The sequence below is a fragment of the Pseudorca crassidens genome, chromosome 5 (genome assembly GCF_039906515.1).
Source record: "Pseudorca crassidens isolate mPseCra1 chromosome 5, mPseCra1.hap1, whole genome shotgun sequence".
NCBI lineage: Eukaryota > Metazoa > Chordata > Mammalia > Artiodactyla > Delphinidae > Pseudorca > Pseudorca crassidens.
The window spans coordinates 76,528,933-76,549,870 of record NC_090300.1 but is presented as its reverse complement, the minus strand read 5'-3'; the positions used below and the strand labels follow the sequence as shown (position 1 = coordinate 76,549,870).

The window sequence follows — 20,938 nt, the reverse complement described above, 5'->3', positions numbered from 1 at the left end:
GTAATGAGCCCAGACCTGACAGATGGAATAACTGCTGCTAGAGTAATAGGTAATGTGGGAATGGGTTACATTTATTAAAAGTCTCATTTATTAGATGTTTTTATTCTCTATGTTATGCAGTGGGGAGTTATCAAAGTAATAGATTGATCAGAAATGACCATAGTACCAATAACTTTACTCAAACCCCAGGCTAATTGCTTAATTTTGTATATGTTTTTCCCTGTTCTTTTTTTGTTTTAACTGTATGGGCTGCAAAGTCTAATTTGAATAATGAAGAAAGGAGTTTTTTGGTAAACTGCCTGTGTTAAGAGGTAATCTGTCCTCATGAAAGTTCCTGTTGACATAGACCTGATTCTGGAAATTAAGTGAAACATTTAAGACATACAAGAATGTTGTCAGAGTAAATAGGAAGAAAAACAATAGGAAGAGATGCTGTCTTTTTGCCCTGCCTGCTTAAGTTAGCCTTTAAGTCTTAATCACAGGGAAACCATTAGTGTAGTAAGGTTTATTGTGATCAACATAATTAAGAGGTCTTTTATTTTGATGCTGAGTCTCTGCAAGAGTAATCAAATGACTGAGAGAGGGAAAAGCAACATAGTTACCCTCTTCATCCCAAATTAAGTCTAACACAAAAATCATTCAAGATGGCTCACCACTAAAAAGATTTTTATCATTTTCTATCATAATTTATTCTAGACTTAGTGAGATTTCTCTTTTTTTAATGAATTTATGTATATTTATTTATTTTTGGCTGCGTTGGGTCTTTGTTGCTGTGCGCGCACTTTCTCTAGTTGCAGCGAGTGGGGGCTACTCTTCATAGCAGTGCGCGGGCTTCTCATTGCGGTGGCTTCTCTTGTTACGGAGCACAGGCTCTGGGCGTGCGAGCTTCAGTAGTTGTGGTACGTGGGCTCAGTAGTTGTGGCTTGCGGGCTCTAGAGTGCAGGCTCAGTAGTTGTGGTGTACGGGCTTAGTTGCTCTGCGGCATGTGGGATCTTCCCGGACCAAGGCTCGAACCTGTGTCCCCTGCATTGGCAGGTGGATTCTTAACCACTGTGCCACCAGGGAAGTCCCAGTGAGATTCCTCTTAAACAAGGATACATTTCTATGGCATGACAGTAAGTTTTTTTTCCTCCACCCTGGGAAAACAAACATATGTTAGTTTGTGAGACACATCTAGTATTTCAAAGTTAGGTAGTAAATCACATTTTTAGATTGAAAGCTATGTCAGATGGATTCTGAGTAGAACAGGGTTCTTTTCCTTTTACTTCCATCCATGGTCTCCCAAGTTCATGGCTGTATAATTCTTTCTGCTGTTTATTTGGAAATGTCTCTGGTCTTCCTTGAGAAATTTAGCTTGTTGAATGTAGTCAGAATACCCCCTTGAAAAAAGTAACGTGCAAAACAATGCACACTGCTCTCCTTTAAAGGAATGGATAGGTAATATACTTTATAAAACAGTCTCTGGAGTCATGTGTGAATGTTACTCTGAATCTCATTCGTTTTCTGATCATATTCCCATAGTCCTTTTTCAGCTTATAATGTTTAGGTCTGATTAAGTATAAGGCAGATACAATGAAAATGAATAAAACAATTCAAAAATGATTTTGAACATGTTTATACATAAAAGTTAGTAACTTTCCTGTATACCAAGTAAGCAGATAGAAATAAAGACATGTTCAGGGAAATCTCCTTTAAGTTAGTGAAAAAATACATAAAATGAATAGAAGTGAAGTCAACAAAAATATGTGGGACTTTATAACTATACAACAACTAAAAACTTGATGACAAAAAGGGAAAATATGACTAAGGAATCATGTCTCTTGCTTGAAGACTCAACATTGTAAAGTGTAAATTTTTCCTAAATTAATTTATAAATTTAAATCTCTAAATTTAAATGCAAGAACAAATGTGCGAGACTAGCCAAGACAATGATGTCCCCCATCAGATTTTTTTTTTTTTTTTTTTGCGGTATGCGGGCCTCTCACTGTTGTGGCCTCTCCCGTTGCAGAGCACAGGCTCCGGGCGCGCGGGCTCAGCGGCCATGGCTCACGGGCCCAGCCGCTCCGCGGCATGTGGGATCTTCCCAGACCGGGGCACGAACCCGTGTCCCCTGCATCGGCAAGCGAACTCTCAACCAGTGTGCCACCAGGGAAGCCCTCCCCGCATCAGATTTTAAAATGTATTATTGGAATACCAAGATTAAAATAGTGTTGTATTGAGCTCAGATCTGACAGATGAAAGGAACAGAATTTTTAAAAGTTCTGAGACAGACTCAAATGTATATGAGTTTAGAGTATGATTAAGGTGATATTTCAAATCAATCGAAAATAGTTACTTGAGAAATAAAGAGGGACTACTGGCTCACTACTTGGCAAAAAACAAGGTAGGATACTTACACTTCTCCAGAATAAATTTTAGGTGGAGTAATGATTTGGATGTTAAAATTGAAGCCTTGAATATAGTAATGGATAGTATAGATGAGATTATATATTAACTTGTGATCAGGACAGTCTTTCTAAGCATGACACAAAAGGCAAAAGCCTTAAAATAGATTTGACTATATAAAAATATTAACTTCCCCTCCATAGATGGAAAAATATTTGGAATGTGTGAAAGAAGTGTCAAATCCTATATATTTAGAAAGTTCTTAGAAATGTCTTGCAGGAGCTACTGGGTTGGTGAACATGTGGTGTTTTGGCGGAGAGTGGCACACTCAGCATGGAAGCTCCGTGCCCCTTCCCACATACCTTACCCTATGCATCTCTTCTCTGTGGCTGTTCCTGAGTTGAGTATATTTCTACTGGATCATAGGAATGCCTCTGCTGATCTGTATTCTATTTAGATAAGACTTGATACAAATGAATATCTACATTCAAGAATGTGTTTGGTTGGAAATACAAGAAGTCTCCATCTAAAAGTCAGAAACATAACACCTAGCTTGGATATCTGAAAATGTCTGTATCAACTTATCCATAAACATAGAGTCTAATGTAATAATTCTTCCCTGTCCTCTTATCAAAATCCATTTAAATAAATCCAAAGTATTGTACTGGGAAAAATTTTTTTTGCAGTTCCATTTATATGAAATGTCCAGAATAGGCCAACCTGTGGAGGTAGAAAGTAGATTAGTGGTTGCCTAGGGCTGGGAGCAGGGGAAGTGGGAATGGGAAGTGACTAGCTAATGGGCATTGGATTTCTTTTGGGGGTGATGAAAATGTTCTAAAATTAGTGGTGATGGGTGCACAACTCTGTGAATGTACTAAAAAAGATTGAATTGTATATTTTAAGTGATTATAGTATTTGAATTATATCTCAGTAAAACTGTTTAAATATTTTTTAATTGCAAACCTGACTCAGTAGAAAATAGGCTAATACCTACTCAGCCATAAAAAAAGAATGAAATAATGCGATTTGCAGCAACATGGATGGACCTAAAGATTATCATATTAAGTGAAGTAAGTCAAAGACAAATATCGTATGATACTACTTATATGTGGAATCTAAAAAAAGTGAAACAAATGGACTTACAAAACAGAAATAGGCTCACAGACGTAGAAAACAAACTTATGGTTACCAAAGGGGAAAGGGGGTGGGGGAGATAATTTAGGAGTTTGGGATTAACATATATACACTACTATATATAAAATAGATAAACAACAAGGACCTGCTGTATAGCACAGGGAGCTATATTCAATATCTTGTAATAATGGAAAAGAATCTGAAAAGAATACATATATATGTATGTATATATGTATGCATAACTGAATCACTTTGCTGTACACCTGAAACGAATACAACATTGTAAATTAACTGTACTTCAATTAAAAAAATGGTTAAAAAAAGAAAATAGGCTAATATCATAAATAGGCAATTAAAAAATAGAATGCAGATGGCTAGTAAACCTAAAAGTTATTCATTTTTTGCATTAAATAAATGGCAATAAATCCATATTAAGTTGCCATTATTTAAGATATTTCAATTGACAAAGATTTGGGTTTACTCATATATAGTTGGTGGGAGTGTAAATGGTCAACCTTTGTGGGAGGCTGTGTATCACTGTGTAAGAAAAAAAACCTTTAAAATATTCATACTCATAAAACATTTGTTTCTGCAATTCCACTTTAAGCTTTTTTCACTTAATAGTCTTTTCCAAGTATCTCTGTGTTATATAATATCTCAGTATTTTGAATAGCCGTGTGTGTGTTCAGTTATTTATTTATCTGGGAATATTCCCTACAAAACACTTTTATAGAATGAATGTTCTTATCTGAACATCTTATTTATTTCTTTGATTGTTGAGAAATTATTATTTTTAAAATTATTTATTTTTGGCTGCGTTGGGTCTTTGTTGCTGTGCGCAGGCTTTCTCTAGTTGTGGCGAGCAGGGGCTACTCTTTGTTGTGGTGTGCAGTCTTCTCATCGCAGTGGCTTCTCGTTGCGGAGCACAGGCTCTAGGCACGTGGGCTTCAGTAGTTGTGGCATTCAGACTTAGTTGCTCCACGGCATGTGGGATCTTCCTGGACCGGGGATCGAACCCATGTCCCCTGCGTTGGCAGGCAGATTCTTAACCACTGCACCACCAGGGAAGCCCAGAAATTATTAAAAACAATAATCTTCAGTATGGGTTTCAAGCAGACTGAGCAACCACCCAAGAGCAAGTTAATTGCAAATGGCAAGAAATTGCAGGTTTCTTGCTTTTTAAAGGAAGTTCAACCTGTTAATCCTCTAAACTAGGTTCTGGAGCTTTGGTGAAAAGACTCAGTCTCTGTCTCTGGGAGCAAATGGACACTTAACTTACAGTGTGTTAAGTGATACAATTGAATTAAATCCTGGGGGCAGATAAGAAAGATCTCTGTCTTGCATGGGCAAGTAACGCTTCCTAAAATAGGGAATGTTTAAGCTGACAGATGAAGAACAAATTGGGAATTACTGAGGTGAAGAAGTTTAAGGAGAAGGGCTTCTGGCAGAGAACTGCGTGTGGAATGGCCCGAAAGTAAGTGAGAGTGTACAGTGGTGAGGATGGAGGCATAAATAAGGGCCAGATCATGGGCCTTTTGAGTCCATTAAGGATTTTAACCTGAGGATAGTGGAGAGCCATTGAAAATGTTAAGTAGGAGGTTGATGTATCTTGATCATATTTTTGCTTGTTAAAGAACATTTTGATTGCAGTGTGTTGATATGATTAACTTCACTGGAGCAAGAGAGTCCTTTAGAAGGTGGTTGCTGCAGTTCAGATGAGAGGAAATGATGGTTTGCTCCGGGTAGTTAGTGGGATAGCATCAAAGTATTTAGGAGGTAGAATGATAGGACGTGTTTGCTTGCATATGAGGGATGGGGAGGAAGGAGGCCAGGATGATGGTCCAGAGTTATGTCTTGATCAACTGTGCAAATACTGTTCGTTGCTAATCACTGAGCTAGAGAACAGCAGGTTTGGTGAAGAAGATAATGCCCAGTTTTTTAGTTAGCGTGGCTCATTCAGGCAGAGATGTTCAGTAGGCAGTCTGAAGCTCTGAGAGAGGTAATGGGCTGGATATAAATATTTGAGATCTTGATATTCATTTCCTTGAGGGTAAATTGGGTTTATAAGTTGGGATAATTTCCTTTTGTATTTTATGACAGCCAATGCTTATGCTCAAAGAGTTGCTTGCCAAATAACAGGCTACCTGAAAGTGTTTTGTTGGTCATGTTTTTACTTCCTGTGTTATAATTGGTGAGATTCAACCTAATTGATTCTTATTCTTTTAGTTTATTTATTTTCACAGTTTTCATGGTATTTTAAAATCCATTGTAAGAAAATACTTCATTGTATTTATCTCTTCTTCTGTGGATGGACATTTGTTTCCTATTTTTCTTAGTGCTACTGTGTTCATAGTTAGTGTTACTATGAAGCTTGTGTGCATGTCTCTGCACATGTGTGAGAGCTAGGGAGTGGAACTGCCAGGTAGAAGGGCATATACATCTTTAATTTTACCAGATGTTGACAGATTGCTTTATGAATAGGTTATATCTGTGTACACTCCCACTAGCTATGTGTGAGACTGTATGTTTCATATCCTCTCCTATGTTAGGTATTGTCAGACTTTAAAGTTTTTGCCAATCTGAGGAGTGTGAAATGGTGTCTTGTGATTTTAAATTTGTTTCTTAATTGCCCATGAAGTTGAGCATCTTTTCATGTTAATTGTCCACTCATGATTTCTCTTCTACAAATTGCCTATTCATATTTTCCCCCTACTTTCTATTGGTGAGTTTGTCCTTTTCTTTCTGATTTGTGGAATGATTGTGGTTTCTCTTCACTTTTTAATGTTGTTTATTTTTTCACCCTAAAACTTCACCTTCTGTGACTTGAGACTTTTAAAATTTACTGCTTATTTTGAATATATACATATCTTATTTTTTAAAAGAAAGTTATTTTTATCTTTTATACATAGAGAATTTATCAAATCAATGGTATCGAATAATTATACATTTGAAAATATTTTACAGTTATAAACTGATGATACAGACATATGCAAATGTATTTTTTAATAGACTTTATTTTTTAGAGCAGTTTTAGGTTCACAGCAAACTTGAGCAGAAGGTAAAGAGAATTCCCATGTCCCTTCGTCCCCACATACTTACAGCCTCCCCCCACTGTCTACATGAGGCACCAGGGTACCTTTGTCACAATCAAGAAACCTACATCGACACATCATTATCACCCAAACCCTGTAGTTTACATTAGGGTTCGCTGGTAGTGTTGTACATCCTGTGGGTTTTGACACGTGAGTAAAGACATTCACTCACCATTGTAGTGACATACAGAATAGTTTTACTGCCCTAAGTATCCTTTGTGCTCTGCTGATTCATCTCTCCATCCCCTTGACCCCTGTCAACCACTGATCTTTTTAATGTCTCCATAGTTTTGCCTTTTCCAGAATATCATATAGTTGAAATCATACCGTATGTAGCCTTTTCACATTGGCTTCTTTCACTTAGTAATATGCATTTAAGTTTCTTCTATGTCTTTTCATGGCTTGATAGCTCATTCCTTTTTTTTTTTAAGCACTGAATAATGTTCCACTATCTGGAGGTACTACAGGTTATTTATCCATTCACCTACTGAAGGACTTCTTGGTTGCTTCCGAGTTTTGGCAATCGTGAATAAAGCTGCTATATAGATGTATGTGCAGGTTTTTGTGTGGGCAAAAGGTTTCCACTCATTTGGGTAAATACCAGGGAGCACAATTGCTGGATTGTATGGTATGTATTATAAGAGTATGTTTAGTTTTATTAGAAACCCTGAAACTGTCTTCCAAAGTGGCTGTGCCATTTGCATTCCCAGGAGCAATGAATGAGAGTTCCTGTTGCTCCACCTTCTCACCAGCATTTGGTGGTGTCAGTATTCTGGAGTTTGGCCATTCTAATAGGTGTGTAGTGGTATCTTGTTGTTTTTTAAAATTAATTAATTAATAGAGGTATAATTGATTTACAACATTATATGTTTCAAGTGTACAGCATAGTGATTCAGGATTTTTAAAGGTTATAGTCTATTTATAGTTATTATAAAATATTAGCTATATTCCCTGTGCTGTACAGTATATCCTTATAGCTTATTTATTTTACACGTAGTAGTTTGTATCTCTTAATCCCCTACCCCCCCATTGTGTTTTTAATTTGTATTTCTCTGATCACTTATGATGTGGTGCATCTTTTCATATGTTTATATGCCACCTGTATATCTTTTTTAGTGAGGTGTCCAGATCTTGGGCCTATTTTTTTAATTGGGTTGTTTGTTTGCTTATTGTTGAGTTTTAAGAGTTCTTTGTATATTTTGAATAGCAGTCTTTTATCAGATATGTATTTTGCAAATATTTTCTCCCAGCCTATGATCTGTCATTTTATTCTCCTAAGCAATATTTACTTTTAAATAAACATCAGGCACTTTTGTTTGTGGACTATAATTTTTTAATTAATTGATTAGTGTCCTAAGATAAGAAATCTTGGTTGTGATGTAACCCACCAAATAAAATAAGGCAGAATCAATAAAATTTTAAATCAATAAATACTTCCAACTAAAACTAGTTACAAAAAGAACAAGGTTGAGTGCTTTAAGGTCTAAATTTATGTAGAACTCCCCTCTATGGAATATAATAAAAATCACATTTATTCAACTATTTTCTTCACTGCTTATATTGTTGAAACAATTTCTTTCCATTCCTTAGTATATTTCAGCCATTAATATTTTTTCTTAAATATTTAAAATTGAATCCCCTTCCATCACTCTGTATCCTCTTATCCCGCCTTTTTAAAAAGTGCTTATACTACCTGATACAATATGTGTACATATTTATTGATAGTCTTAAACCCACTTAGATTTCTTTATTGATTGTCATAACCTGTTCCATGAGAACAGAGATTTATTTTATTTTCTACTGTATTCTAAGTCCCTTGTATAGTGTCTGGCATCCAATAAATACTAAAGAAATATTTGTTGAATGAATGAAAAACTTACTTATATTTTAGTATGCAAAGCTTAAAAAAATTACTGCTTATTTCAGAGGTAGTTGTTATGGCCTTAATTTGTTATTATCCCCAAGATTGATTTTACAAAGACTTCTCACACCTCAAAAGGGCTTAAATCTCTGCTTAGTACTACTACTCAGAATTTCAAATTTCATATTCTGAGCAACAAGTTATGCTACCTTAATCGAGTATGCTAATTCTTATTTTTAAGCCAACTATAGATTTTTGAGTGGTTGGTCAGTGGGTCTGTGTAGTATGTGATGTAATCCTTTACCATCATCAAGACCCAGCTTTAAAACAAATTTTGCCATGCAATATGAGTTTAAATGCAACATAGTTATGTTAATTATCTGTAAATTTCTTGATGGTTTGACCTAGAAATTTGAAATTGGTTAGTACTAGGAATATGCCAGTCACAGGCAAAAGACTACAGGTTAGAGATTATCAAGGAAAGAATTAAGTAAAATGCATATGTCTTTTGATGTGAAGAAATTATTTTATTTTCCAATTTTTTATGGTGGTAAAATACATATAAAATGTACTGTCTTAACCATTTTTAAGTGTACATGTCAGTGGTATGAAGTACATTTATATTATTGTGCGACTATTATCACTGTTCATCTCCAGAACTCTTTTCACCTCCCCAAAATGAGACTCTGTACCCATTATGTAATAACTCCCCATTTCCTCCTACCCTTAGTCCCTGGAAACCACCATTTTACGGTCTGTCTCTATGATTTTGACTAAGAATCTCATATAAGTGGAATCATACAATATTTATCTTTTTGTGACTAGCTTATTTCACTTAGCATAATGTCCCCAAGTTTCATCCATGTTGTAGCATAGGTCAGAATTTCCTTCCTTTTCAAAGCTGGATAATATTCTATTGTATGTACATACCACATTTTGCTTATCCATTCATTTGTTGATGGACACTGCAGTATTTTCTCCTAGTCTTTATCCAGATGATGGATGCTACCTTAACAATTGACATGAAGGGAATGACTTTCTCCTTCAGGGGAGCCCTTGTCCCTTTTAGGAGTGTGGTTCTATTCCTGTAGGTTTAAATAATATATCTTCATCAGAATATAACAAAGCCACATATCCATACAATAAATACAACTTTAGTGTTGTTTCCCTAAGAAACACACTTTGCTTTTCTTCAGCATTCTTGGAAACACTAATAATAGGTTGTTGCTTTTTTTTTTTTTTTTTTTTTTGCGGTATGCGGGCCTCTCACTGTTGTGGCCTCTCCCGTTGCGAAACACAGGCCCCGGACGCGCAGGCTCAGTGGCCGTGGCTCACGTGCCCAGCCGCTCCGCGGCACGTGGGATCCTCCCGGACCGGGGCACGAACCCGTGTCCCCTGCATCGGCAGGCGGACTCTCAACCACTGCGCCACCAGGGAAGCCCGGTTGTTGTTTTTTTTTAACATCTTTATTGGAGTATAATTGCTTTACAATGTTGTGTTAGTTTCTGCTGTATAACAAAGTGAATCTCCTATACGTATACATATATCCCCATATCCCCTCCCTCTTGTGTCTCCCTCCCACCCTCCCTATCCCACCCCTCCAGGTGGTCACAAAGCACCAAGCTGATCTCCCTGTGCTATGTGGCTGCTTCCCACTAGCTATCTAGTTTATGTTTGGTAGTGTATATATGTCCATGCCACTCCCTCACTTCACCCCAGCTTACCCTATCCCCTCCCCGTGTCCTGAGGTCCATTGTCTACGTCTTTATTCCTGTCCTGCCCCTAGGTTCTTCAGAACCATTTTTTTTTCTTTTAGATTCCATATATATGTGTTAGCATACGATATTTGTTTTTCTGACTTACTTCACTCTGTATGACAGACTCTAGGTCCATCCACCTCACTACAAATAACTCAACTTTGTTTCTTTTTATGGCTGAGTAATATTCCATTGTATATATGTGCCACATCTTCTTTATCCATTCATCTGTCTATGGACACTTAGGTTGCTTCCATGTCCTGGCTATTGTAAATAGTGCCACAGTGAACATTGTGGTACATGACTCTTTTTGAATTATGGTTTTCTCAGGGTATATGCCCAGTAGTGGGATTGCTGGGTCATATGGTAGTTCTAATTTTAGGTTTTTAAGGAACCTCTATACTGTTCTCCATAGTGGCTGTATCAATTTACATTTCTACCAACAGTGCAAGAGGGTTCCCTTTTCTCCACACCCTCTCCAGCATTTATTGTTTGTAGATTTTTTGATGATGGCCATTCTGGCCGGTGGGAGGTGATACCTTATTGTGGTTTTGATTTGCATTTCTCTAATGATTAGTGATGTTGAGCATTCTTTCATGTGTTTGTTGGCAATCTTATCTTCTTTGGGGAAACAGTAATAATAGTTTAAGGTAGTCAGTAGAATGTTAAAGCCAAGGGTGATTTCTATTCCCAATGCACTAATGTACCTGTGATTTCTTTTTATTTTAAAATATTATGTGTTTTACAAGAAAAAGTTTATGTGTTACAATATATTTTTATTTTTGCCCTTGAAGGTAGTGACTTCCTGTGACTGACTGCATCAGAGTCACCTGGGAGCTTATTAAAATTACACATACCTCAACTGTGCAGGTTAAGGTTATGTCAGAGTGAGTGGGATAGAGCTCTAGGAGTCTGTATTTTGACATGCTTGTTATTTGGTCAGAGATAAGTGTGCTTCCCATTATTCCAGGAGACTTTCTTAACTGGCATCTTTATATTTCTAGCTTTTAGTGTATGTCATATACACATGTATCCCACTCCTTATGGCATAAATGAAGACAAATTCAAAATAGACTTGTCAGCAGTTATTTTGAGACTCCAGTAGAATTCCTTTACAAGACAAGTTGTTAGACACAGATTTAGATAGGCTACAGGTCATAACCATAGAACAAGTAAGATTTATGTCAAGCCATTAAGTCTGTAAACATTTAAGTAGTTGTATTTCTTTCCCCTTGAATTGTGTTAAACACGAAATGCACTGAACTTCTATGGTGTCTTAGTTTATACTTACTTGGAAGTGTCACATTAGCAGTTTTATGAAAGTATGTACATTTTTAGTTTTCTGAGTTGAGTCATTTGATGTCTTAGAATGACTAGTTTCCTGTTATTTAGTTGGTAATATTAGGTATCACCAGGAATGTGCAACCAAGATGCAATAGATCAACCAAGTGTTTAATAAGCATCCATTGTATCTGTAGCCATTATAAATCAGTGGATTAGGTAGAGCTAGTGGTGAACTACAGAATATGAATAAATGCTCAGCTTAGATACACATATTACCCAAAACTGTACAGTCTCTTACTTAAGTTGCACCATCTCCTTTAGAGTATAGGATTGTTAAACAGGAGGATGAGGACTTGCTGATAGAAGATAAAATCTGAGGTATAAAGATTCCTGGCTCTTCAGCAATATAGTTAATATGATTGCATTTAAGACTGCTGTTGCTAGATTATTTAAACAAAGATAACCTAGACTTCCAGTTTTGTTTACTGCAGGAAGACAAGATTAGCAAGTTTGTGGGACAGATTTATAACCCATCCGTAAGCAGTTAATGAAATTAATTTAAAATTATTGATCTTGTGGGTATGCATAGCTTTTAATTTCGAGAATTTATTAGCAAAGGGTAACAGTATAGCTATACAAAAAGAACTGTAGAATTGGAATGCAAAATATCCCAACTTTATAGAAAGAAAAGAAAGTACAGATCTTGATCCATAATTTGTCTCATGGAGAGTTAGAGCTTGGTTAGCAGTCTTTGTATTTGTAGGAGTTAGATTGTGTTTAATATTATGGATGGCAATAGAACTTTTGCCCTGGACTTCCTGAGAAAGAATAAGAAGGTTTCTTTTTCATATAATTAATTAGCTTTAGCTTCTAGGAAGAGATTGAGGATGGAGAAGAGTAGAGGGGAACCTAGCTACTTGTCTTCCTTGTTTATTGTTAATATGCATTTTCAGAGTTTCTAGTTGGGAATTTTTTTTTTCTTATTTTAGTTTCAGGTGCGTTATATTCCTGGAAAAATTTCCAAACGTCTGTTTTAAGATATTAAAGTAATTCCTTCTGTAGGAGTACACCCTTGGTTCATCAAAATACCAGACTAGAGGTGTTTTTCAGCCATTTTGACTTGTCATAAAATTGGTGTTTATTCTCAGCCCTTATCTTATTTGATCTATTAGTGGCTTTTGACAGAGTTGGTCACTCCTTCCTTCTTGATATGCATTTTTCAGTTCCCTTTTACACCACACTCTCTCATTTTTTCCTCTTATCTCATTAGTTGCTTCTTCTCAGTTTCTTTTGCCAGTTCCCCTTGTTTTTCCTGATCTTTGATATCAGAGTGTCCCAGACCTCAGTCCTTAATCCTCTTTTCTGTCTTCACTTTTTTTGATAATGTCCAGTGGCATGGCTGTAAATGCTATCGATATGCCCATGATTCCTAAACTTGTACCCCCAGCCCAGACCTCTAAAATCCAGACTCTTATATCCATCCACCTATTTGATGTCACTGCTTATATATCTAATAAATATTTCAAAGTCAAGTCCCAAACTGAACTCCAGATCTTTTCTACCCAAACCAGTTCTGCCCATAGTCTTCTCCATCTCAAGTTGGCTGCAACTCTATCCTTTTGGCTGCTCTAGCCAAAAACTTTTAATCCATCTTTGATTATACATCTATCTGCTCACTGGCATACCTGTGCTTATATATGCTTATACTTCACATCCATTCCATGAGGAAGTCCTCTTTAGTTTAAGCTACTTTCCAAATCCTCTATTACTCTACATTCTAGAGAATTGTGAAAAAAATTCCCATTTCTCTCAACTTTAAAAGAAATTATAGGTATTGTAATGGTTCAATAAAGGTATATAGGCTCCTCCTTTTATGTGGAAAGAACTGTCTTTTTCATTGTTTCATTGTAAATCTGAGTTTGAGGTTTATGGAATTGTTTGTGTTCTTTTTTCTTTCATTTTTTCTAAAGTCTTTTAAAATAACACCTGTATAAGGCTGGAGAGGTTATGGCAGATTGGAATAACTGAAGTCTGGAATTGTAATTGTAATTGGAAAAGGAATTGGAAAGTTACACATAAATACATGTACACTGCAATGCATGTATAACCGTCATAAGTGGCCCTGGGCCCCAGCTTACATAATTGTTTTAAATGCTGCATCTTTCCATCTGTCCAGTAAGCAGGTGTTTTACTTGTTAACTAACTGAACTAGGGATATATAGCTAAAGGAATCATAGTCTTTGCTCAAGGCGTCTCAGTTTGGACATCTAGACCAATAGTTGAATTATTTTGAGTGCCAGGTGCTCTATTCGAAGTGAACATAGGGTGCTTTGTGGAGGAGGTGGTGGTGGTGGTGAGGTGCTCATTCCACTGAGGAGTAGAAGGGGCTTCAGTGTCACAAGTTTACTATCCAAAGATGGTTTATAGTGTGAACATTGTCTTCAAAACCCTGAGCCTACTTATTACGCTCTTAAATTTGTATTCTTCTGCATCCTGTTTACAGATCTTGTAAAATTGCAGCATTTTAATGGAGCTAAAATAGTATGTGAAGTGCTTTTCTAAACACAGCTGCTCTACTTTTTTTAAAAATAAATTTATTGGGGCTTCCCGGGTGGCGCAAGTGGTTGAGGGTCCGCCTGCCGATGCAGGGGACACGGGTTTGTGCCCCGGTCTGGGAAGATCCCACGTGCCACAGAGTGGCTAGGCCCGTGAGCCATGGCCGCTGAGCCTGCGCGTCCGGAGCCTGTGCTCTGCAACGGGAGAGGCCACAATAGTGAGAGGCCCTCATACCACCAAAAAAAAAAAAAAAAAAAAAAATTATTTATTTATTTACTTATGGCTGCGTTGGGTCTTCGTCGCTGTGCGCGGGCTTTCATTTTAGTTGCAGAGAGTGGGGGCTACTCTTCGTTGCGGTGCACAGGCCTCTCGTTAAGGTGGCTTCTCTTGTTGCGGAGCACGGGCTCTAGAGCGCAGGCTCAGTAGTTGTAGCATATGGGCTCAGTTGCTCCGTGGCATATGGGATCTTCCCAGACCAGGGCTCAAACCCGTGTCCCCTGCATTGGCAGGCAGATTCTTAACCACTGTGCCACCAGGGAAGCCCCTGCTCTACTTTCATTAAACAGTTCTGACATTCAGCAATTTGCTAAGGTTTCTTCCAATTTGATTCTGTGATTCTGGGGTTGTTGCTCATTTCCTCTTAATATTTTTTCTATTTCTTATTTCATATTACTATTTTATATTCATCTCTGAATACAATACATGCTATACCATGCACAAAGGTGCCATGCAAATTGTAAAACACAGAGAAGAGGTAATGCAAAATTATTTTAATTATGTATTAAAGTGGATTTTTTTTTTTGTTACTGGAGGAGTCTGGGAAAGTTCTAGATGTGATTTGTCTATCAGTCTCTGATATGTTATGGAGAGAACCCGGAAAGGCCCAGTATGTAGTTACCTTACCTACCTGCTCTGATTTGCAGAGGGTAACCTGTGTCTTTAGTACCACTTCTATTTTCTAAAAAGGGTAATGGGGGAACAGCCATGAAAGGGAACATGGCAAGTCTCTGATTATAATTTTTGACAGTGGTATCTGGGCCTGGCCCTAGATGTCCCTGCCATCTTGCTTCTTTCTCTCATTGTGAATCTGATGATAGTCCCAACTTATTTGAAAGCCTTGGTCATACTGACAGTAATATCAGTCTCAGTGTCCTTTTCTCATAGAAATCTTCTCTTCCTTTGTTATGAACCATGAAGTTTACAGAGCTTCTTCTCTCTATATCGCCTGTGACACTCCACTAATAGAATAAGCATTGTGGTTTAACTGCTTTGGTTGAACATATGCTCTTAATCCTCTAAACAGTAATGGTAGCTACTTTATTTTCCTGTTATGGCAATGCCTGCTACAGTGATAAGAATTCTTGGGACTGGACTGCCTTTATAGAAAGTCAACTTAAAAAATTTTTTTTTTTTTTTTAAGTAGACCTGCCTGAGTTTGTTGTGATTTCAAGACAGAAATACTTTCTTCTTTAGCTTTTATTTTTCTGGGCCCAGTTGAAGGCAATATTCTATAGTCTGTAAGTCTGTAGTTTTTTTCCCTTAATCCTGTTTTTTTTTTTTTCCTCATGAAAGTGACCTTACCCTTCTTTAGATGACTAGTGCTTTCATTCTAGTTTTACATCCTGTACTGTGAAAACTGGAAGGGACTGTTAACCAGTCATATGTCACTTATTGATCCCAACATAATAGACGGGGCATCCCTTCTTTCACTACCTTCTTTTATGGCACAGTAGAATGAAGTTAACTCCTACTGCAATTAGGAGTAGCATATGCACCGGCTTGCATATGCTAACTCCCTGGACAAGAAATTTAGCCTGTTAGAGGAGGGTGAAATGGAAATATGGCTTTCTATTGACTTTTTGTGAGAAAAAATATAAAATAATTTCCTATCTGATCAAAATAAAACATTACTAGTATTTCCTTAGACTAGTTTCCTGTAAATAGTGAATATTTGCCACTGCACGTGATAAAAAAAATAACTTTGTGTATAATTCCTATCTGCTATGCAAAGCAAATTCTGGAAGTGACTATTGAAGTTATATCCCTGTTGAGACAGTCTGGAACTCTAGGAACAGAAGATCCTGTACTTCTCCACTTCTCCAACTCGCTATTCTCTATGTAGGATGATCTGGATAATACTTGAAGAGTGTTCCCTTTTTTTAATGATGAGCTTTGACTGATAGGGTTCTTGAAGCCTGAGTAATGACTTGAGAGTGTGGTATTCATTCACTTAGACCTAGTACTTACATCTGGATCTTGGGCTGTGGTTTGGTTGCCTTTTCAATTACGCTCTTCTCTGGCCTCAATGGTTTTACTTTGGATACTGTGTATTGACAAGGGAGAACTTGAGAAGAGAGGAGGTATATGTCCCTTTAACTACCTTTTAAAAAATGTTCTTTTTTCTCTGAGAAATGGCAGAATAATATTACAATCTTTAAAAATGAAATATAATGGAACTCACTCAGAAAAATACATGTGTGAACAGAAGATACATTTTTTCCCCAAACTGTTGAGCTGAACAAAAAACTTAAAAAAAAAACAACCCACTATTTTCATCTTATGTTCATTATCGTTTTCTTTTTTTCTTACATCTTTATTAGAGTATAATTGCTTTACAACGGTGTGTTAGTTTCTGCTTTATAACAGAGTGAATCAGTTATACGTATACATATGTTCCCATATCTCCTCCCTCGTGCGTCTCCCTCCCTCCCACCCTCCCTATCCCACCCCTCTAGGTGGTCACAAAGCACCGAGCTGATCTCCCTGTGCTATGCAGCTGCTTCCCACTAGCTATCTATTTTACGTTTGGTAGTATATATATGTCCATGCCACTCTCTCGCTTTGTCAAAGATTACACTTCCCCCTCCCCACATCCTCAAGTCCATTCTCTAGTAGGTCTGTGTCTTTATTCCTGTCTTACCCCTAGGTTCTTCATGACATATTTTTTTTCTTAAATTCCATATATATGTGTTAGCATATGGGATTTGTCTTTCTCTTTCTGACTTACTTCACTCTGTATGACAGACTCTAAGTCTATCCATCTCATTACAAATAGCTCAATTTTGTTGCTTTTTATGGCTGAGTAATATTCCATTGTATATATGTGCCACATCTTCTTTATCCATTCATCCGATGATGGGCACTTAGGTTGTTTCCATCTCTGGGCTATTGTAAATAGAGCTGCAGTGAACATTTTGGTACATGACTCTTCTTGAATTATGGTTTTCTCAGGATATATGCCCAGTAGTGGGATTGCTGGGTCATATGGTAGTTCTATTTGTAGTTTTTTAAGGAACCTCCATACTGTACTCCATATTGGCTGTACCAATTCACATTCCCACCAGCAGTACAAGAGTGTTCCCTTTTCTCCACACCCTCTCCAGCATTTATTGTTTGTAGATTTTTTGATGATGGCCATTCTGACTGGTGTGAGATGATATCTCATTGTAGTTTTGATTTGCATTTCTCTAATGATTAATGATGTTGAGCATTCTTTCATGTGTTTGTTGGCAGTCTGTATATCTTCTTTGGAGAAATATCTGTTTAGGTCTTCTGCCCATTTTTGGATTGGGTTCTTTGTTTTTTTGTTATTGAGCTGCATGAGCTGCTTATAAATTTTGGAGATTAATCCTTTGTCTGTTGCTTCATTTGCAAATATTTTATCCCATTCTGAGGGTTGTCTTTTGGTCTTGTTTATGGTTTCCTTTGCTGTGCAAAAGCTTTTAAGTTTCATTAGGTCCCATTTGTTTATTTTTGTTTTTATTTCCATTTCTCTAGGAGGTGGGTCAAAAAGGATCTTGCTGTGGTTTATGTCACAGAGTGTTCTGCCTATGTTTTCCTGCAAGAGTTTGATAGTTTCTGGCCTTACATTTAGGTCTTTAATCCATTTTGAGCTTATTTTTGTGTATGGTGTTAGGGAGTGATCTAATCTCATACTTTTACATGTACCTGTCCAGTTCTCCCAGCACCACTTATTGAAGAGGCTTTCCTTTCTCCACTGTACATTCCTGCCTCCTTTGTCAAAGATAAGGTGACCATATGTGCGTGGGTGTATCTCTGGGCTTTCTATCCTGTTCCATTGATCTATCTTTCTGTTTTTGTGCCAGTACCATACTGTCTTGATTACTGTATCTTTGTAGTATAGTCTGAAGTCAGGGAGCCTGATTCCTCCAGCTCCATTTTTCGTTCTCAAGATTGCTTTGGCTATTCGGGGTCTTTTGTGTTTCCATACAAATTGTGAAATTTTTTGTTCTAGTTCTGTGAAAAATGCCAGTGGTAGTTTGATAGGGATTGCATTGAATCTGTAGATTGCTTTGGGTAGTAGTCATTTTCACAATGTTGATTCTTCCAACCCAAAACATGAGATATCTCTCGATCTATTTGTATCATCTTTAATTTCTTTCATCAGTGTCTTATAATTTTCTGCATACAGGTCTTTTGTCTCCTTAGGTAAGTTTATTCCTAGATATTTTATTCTCTTTGTTGCAGTGGCAAATGGGAGTGTTTTCTTGATTTCACTTTTAGATTTTTCATCATTAGTGTATAGGAATGCCAGAGATTTCTGTGCATTAATTTTGTATCCTGCTACTTTACCAAATTCATTGATTAGCTCTAGTAGTTTTCTGGTAGCATCTTTAGGATTCTCTATGTATAGTATCATGTCATCTGCAAACAGTGACAGCTTTACTTCTTCTTTTCTGATTTGGATTCCTTTTATTTCTTTTTCTTCTCTGATTGCCGTGGCTAGAACTTCCAAACCTATGTTGAATAAGAGTGGTGAGAGTGGGCAACCTTGTCTTGTTCCTGTTCTTAGTGGAAATGGTTTCAGTTTTTCACCATTGAGGACGATGTTGGCTGTGGGTTTGTCATATATGGCCTTTATTATGTTGAGGAAATTTCCCTCTATGCCTACTTTTTGCAGGATTTTTATCATAAATGGGTGTTGAATTTTGTTGTAAGCTTTCTCTGCATCTATTGAGATGATCATATGGTTTTTCTCCTTCAATTTGTTAATATGGTGTATCACGTTGATTGATTTGCGTATATTGAAGAATCCTTGAATTCCTGGAATAAACCCCACTTGATCATGGTGTATGATCCTTTTAATGTGCTGTTGGATTCTGTTTGCCAGTATTTTGTTGAGGATTTTTGCATCTATGTTCATCAGTGATATTGGCCTGTAGTTTTCTTTCTTTGTGACATCCTTGTCTGGTTTTGGTATCAAGGTGATGGTGGCCTCGTAGAATGAGTTTGGGAGTGTTCCTCCCTCTGCTATATTTTGGAAGAGTTTGAGAAAGATAGGTGTTAGCTCTTCCCTAAATGTTTGATAGAATTCGCCTGTGAAGCCATGTGGTCCTGGGCTTTTGTTTGTTGGAAGATTTTTAATCACAGTTTCAGTTTCAGTGCTTGTGATTGGTCTGTTCATATTTTCTATTTCTTCCTGATTCAGTGTTGGCAGGTTGTGAATTTCTAAGAATTTGTCCATTTCTTCCAGGTTGTCCATTTTATTGGCATAGAGTTGCTTGTAGTAATCTCTCATGATCTTTTGTATTTCTGCAGTGTCAGTTGTTACTTCTCCTTTTTCATTTCTAATTCTATTGATTTGAGTGTTCTCCCTTTTTTTCTTGATGAGTCTGGCTAATGGTTTATCCATTTTGTTTATCTTCTCAAAGAACGAGCTTTTAGTTTTATTGATCTTTGCTATCGTTTCCTTCATTTCTTTTTCATTTATTTCTGATCTGATTTTTATGATTTCTTTCCTTCTTCTAACTTCGGGTTTTTTTTTGTTCTTCTTTCTCTAATTGCTTTAGGTGCAAGGTTAGGTTGTTTATTTGAAATGTTTCCTGTTTCTTAAGGTAGGATTGTATTGCTATAAACTTCCCTCTTAGAACTGCTTTTTCTGCATCCCATAGGTTTTGGGTCCTTGTGTCTCCACTGTCATTTGTTTTTAGGTATTTTTAAATTTTCTCTTTGATTACTTCAGTGATCACTTCGTTATTAAGTAATGTATTATGTACCCTCCATGTGTTGGTATTTTTCACAGATCTTTTCCTGTAATTGATATCTAGTCTCATAGCGTTGTGGTCGGAAAAGATACTTGATACAATTTCACTTTTCTTAAATTTACCAAGGCTTGATTTGTGACCCAAGATATGATCTATCCTGGAGAATGTTCCATGAGCACTTGAGAAAAATGTGTATTCTGTTGTTTTTGGATGGAATGTCCTATAAATATCAATTAAGTCAATCTTGCTTAATGTATCATTTAGAGCTTGTGTTTCCTTATTTATTTTCATTTTGGATGATCTGTCCATTGGTGAAAGCGGGGTGTTAAAGTCCCGTACTATGAATGTGTTACTGTCCATTTCCCCTTTTATGGCTGTTAGTATTTGCCTTATGTATTGAGGTGCTCCTGTGTTGGGTGCATATTTACAATTGTTATATCTTCTTCTTGGATCGATTCCTTGATCATTATGTAGTGTCCTTCTTTGTCTCTTCTAATAGTCTTTATTTTAAAGTCTATTTTGTCTGATATGAGAATTGCTACTCCAGCTTTCTTTTGGTTTCCATTTGCATGGAATATCTTTTTCCAATCCCCTTACTTTCAGTCTGTATGTGTCCCTAGGTCTGAAATGGGTCTCTTGTAGACAGCATATATATGGGTCTTGTTTTTGTATCCATTCAGCCAATCTGTGTCTTTTGGTGGGAGCATTTAGTCCATGTACATTTAAGGTAATTATCGATATGTATCTTCCTATTCGCATTTTCTTAAATGTTTTGGGTTTGTTATTGTAGGTCCTTTCCTTGTCTTGTGTTTCTTGCCTAGAGAAGTTCCTTTAGCATTTGTTGTAAAGCTGGTTTGGTCGTGC

At 36.9% G+C, this 20,938-nt stretch overlaps 1 protein-coding gene across 7 annotated transcripts in view; it reads left to right on the top strand.

The window, feature by feature from the left end:
• ACAP2 (ArfGAP with coiled-coil, ankyrin repeat and PH domains 2) overlaps positions 1 to 20,938 on the top strand; it is a 164,605-nt gene that overhangs the window by 33,589 nt on the left and 110,078 nt on the right. For 4 of the 7 annotated variants that reach the window (XM_067738483.1, XM_067738480.1, XM_067738481.1 and 1 more), the window contains exon 1: positions 2,741 to 2,784. The exons of the other annotated variants lie outside the window; for them this stretch is intronic. In XM_067738483.1, the coding sequence (XP_067594584.1) occupies positions 2,756 to 2,784 (29 nt within the window). In that variant the 5' untranslated portion in view covers positions 2,741 to 2,755. Of the gene's footprint in view, positions 1 to 2,740; positions 2,785 to 20,938 lie in introns of those variants that run through there. 7 annotated transcript variants of the gene reach the window in all.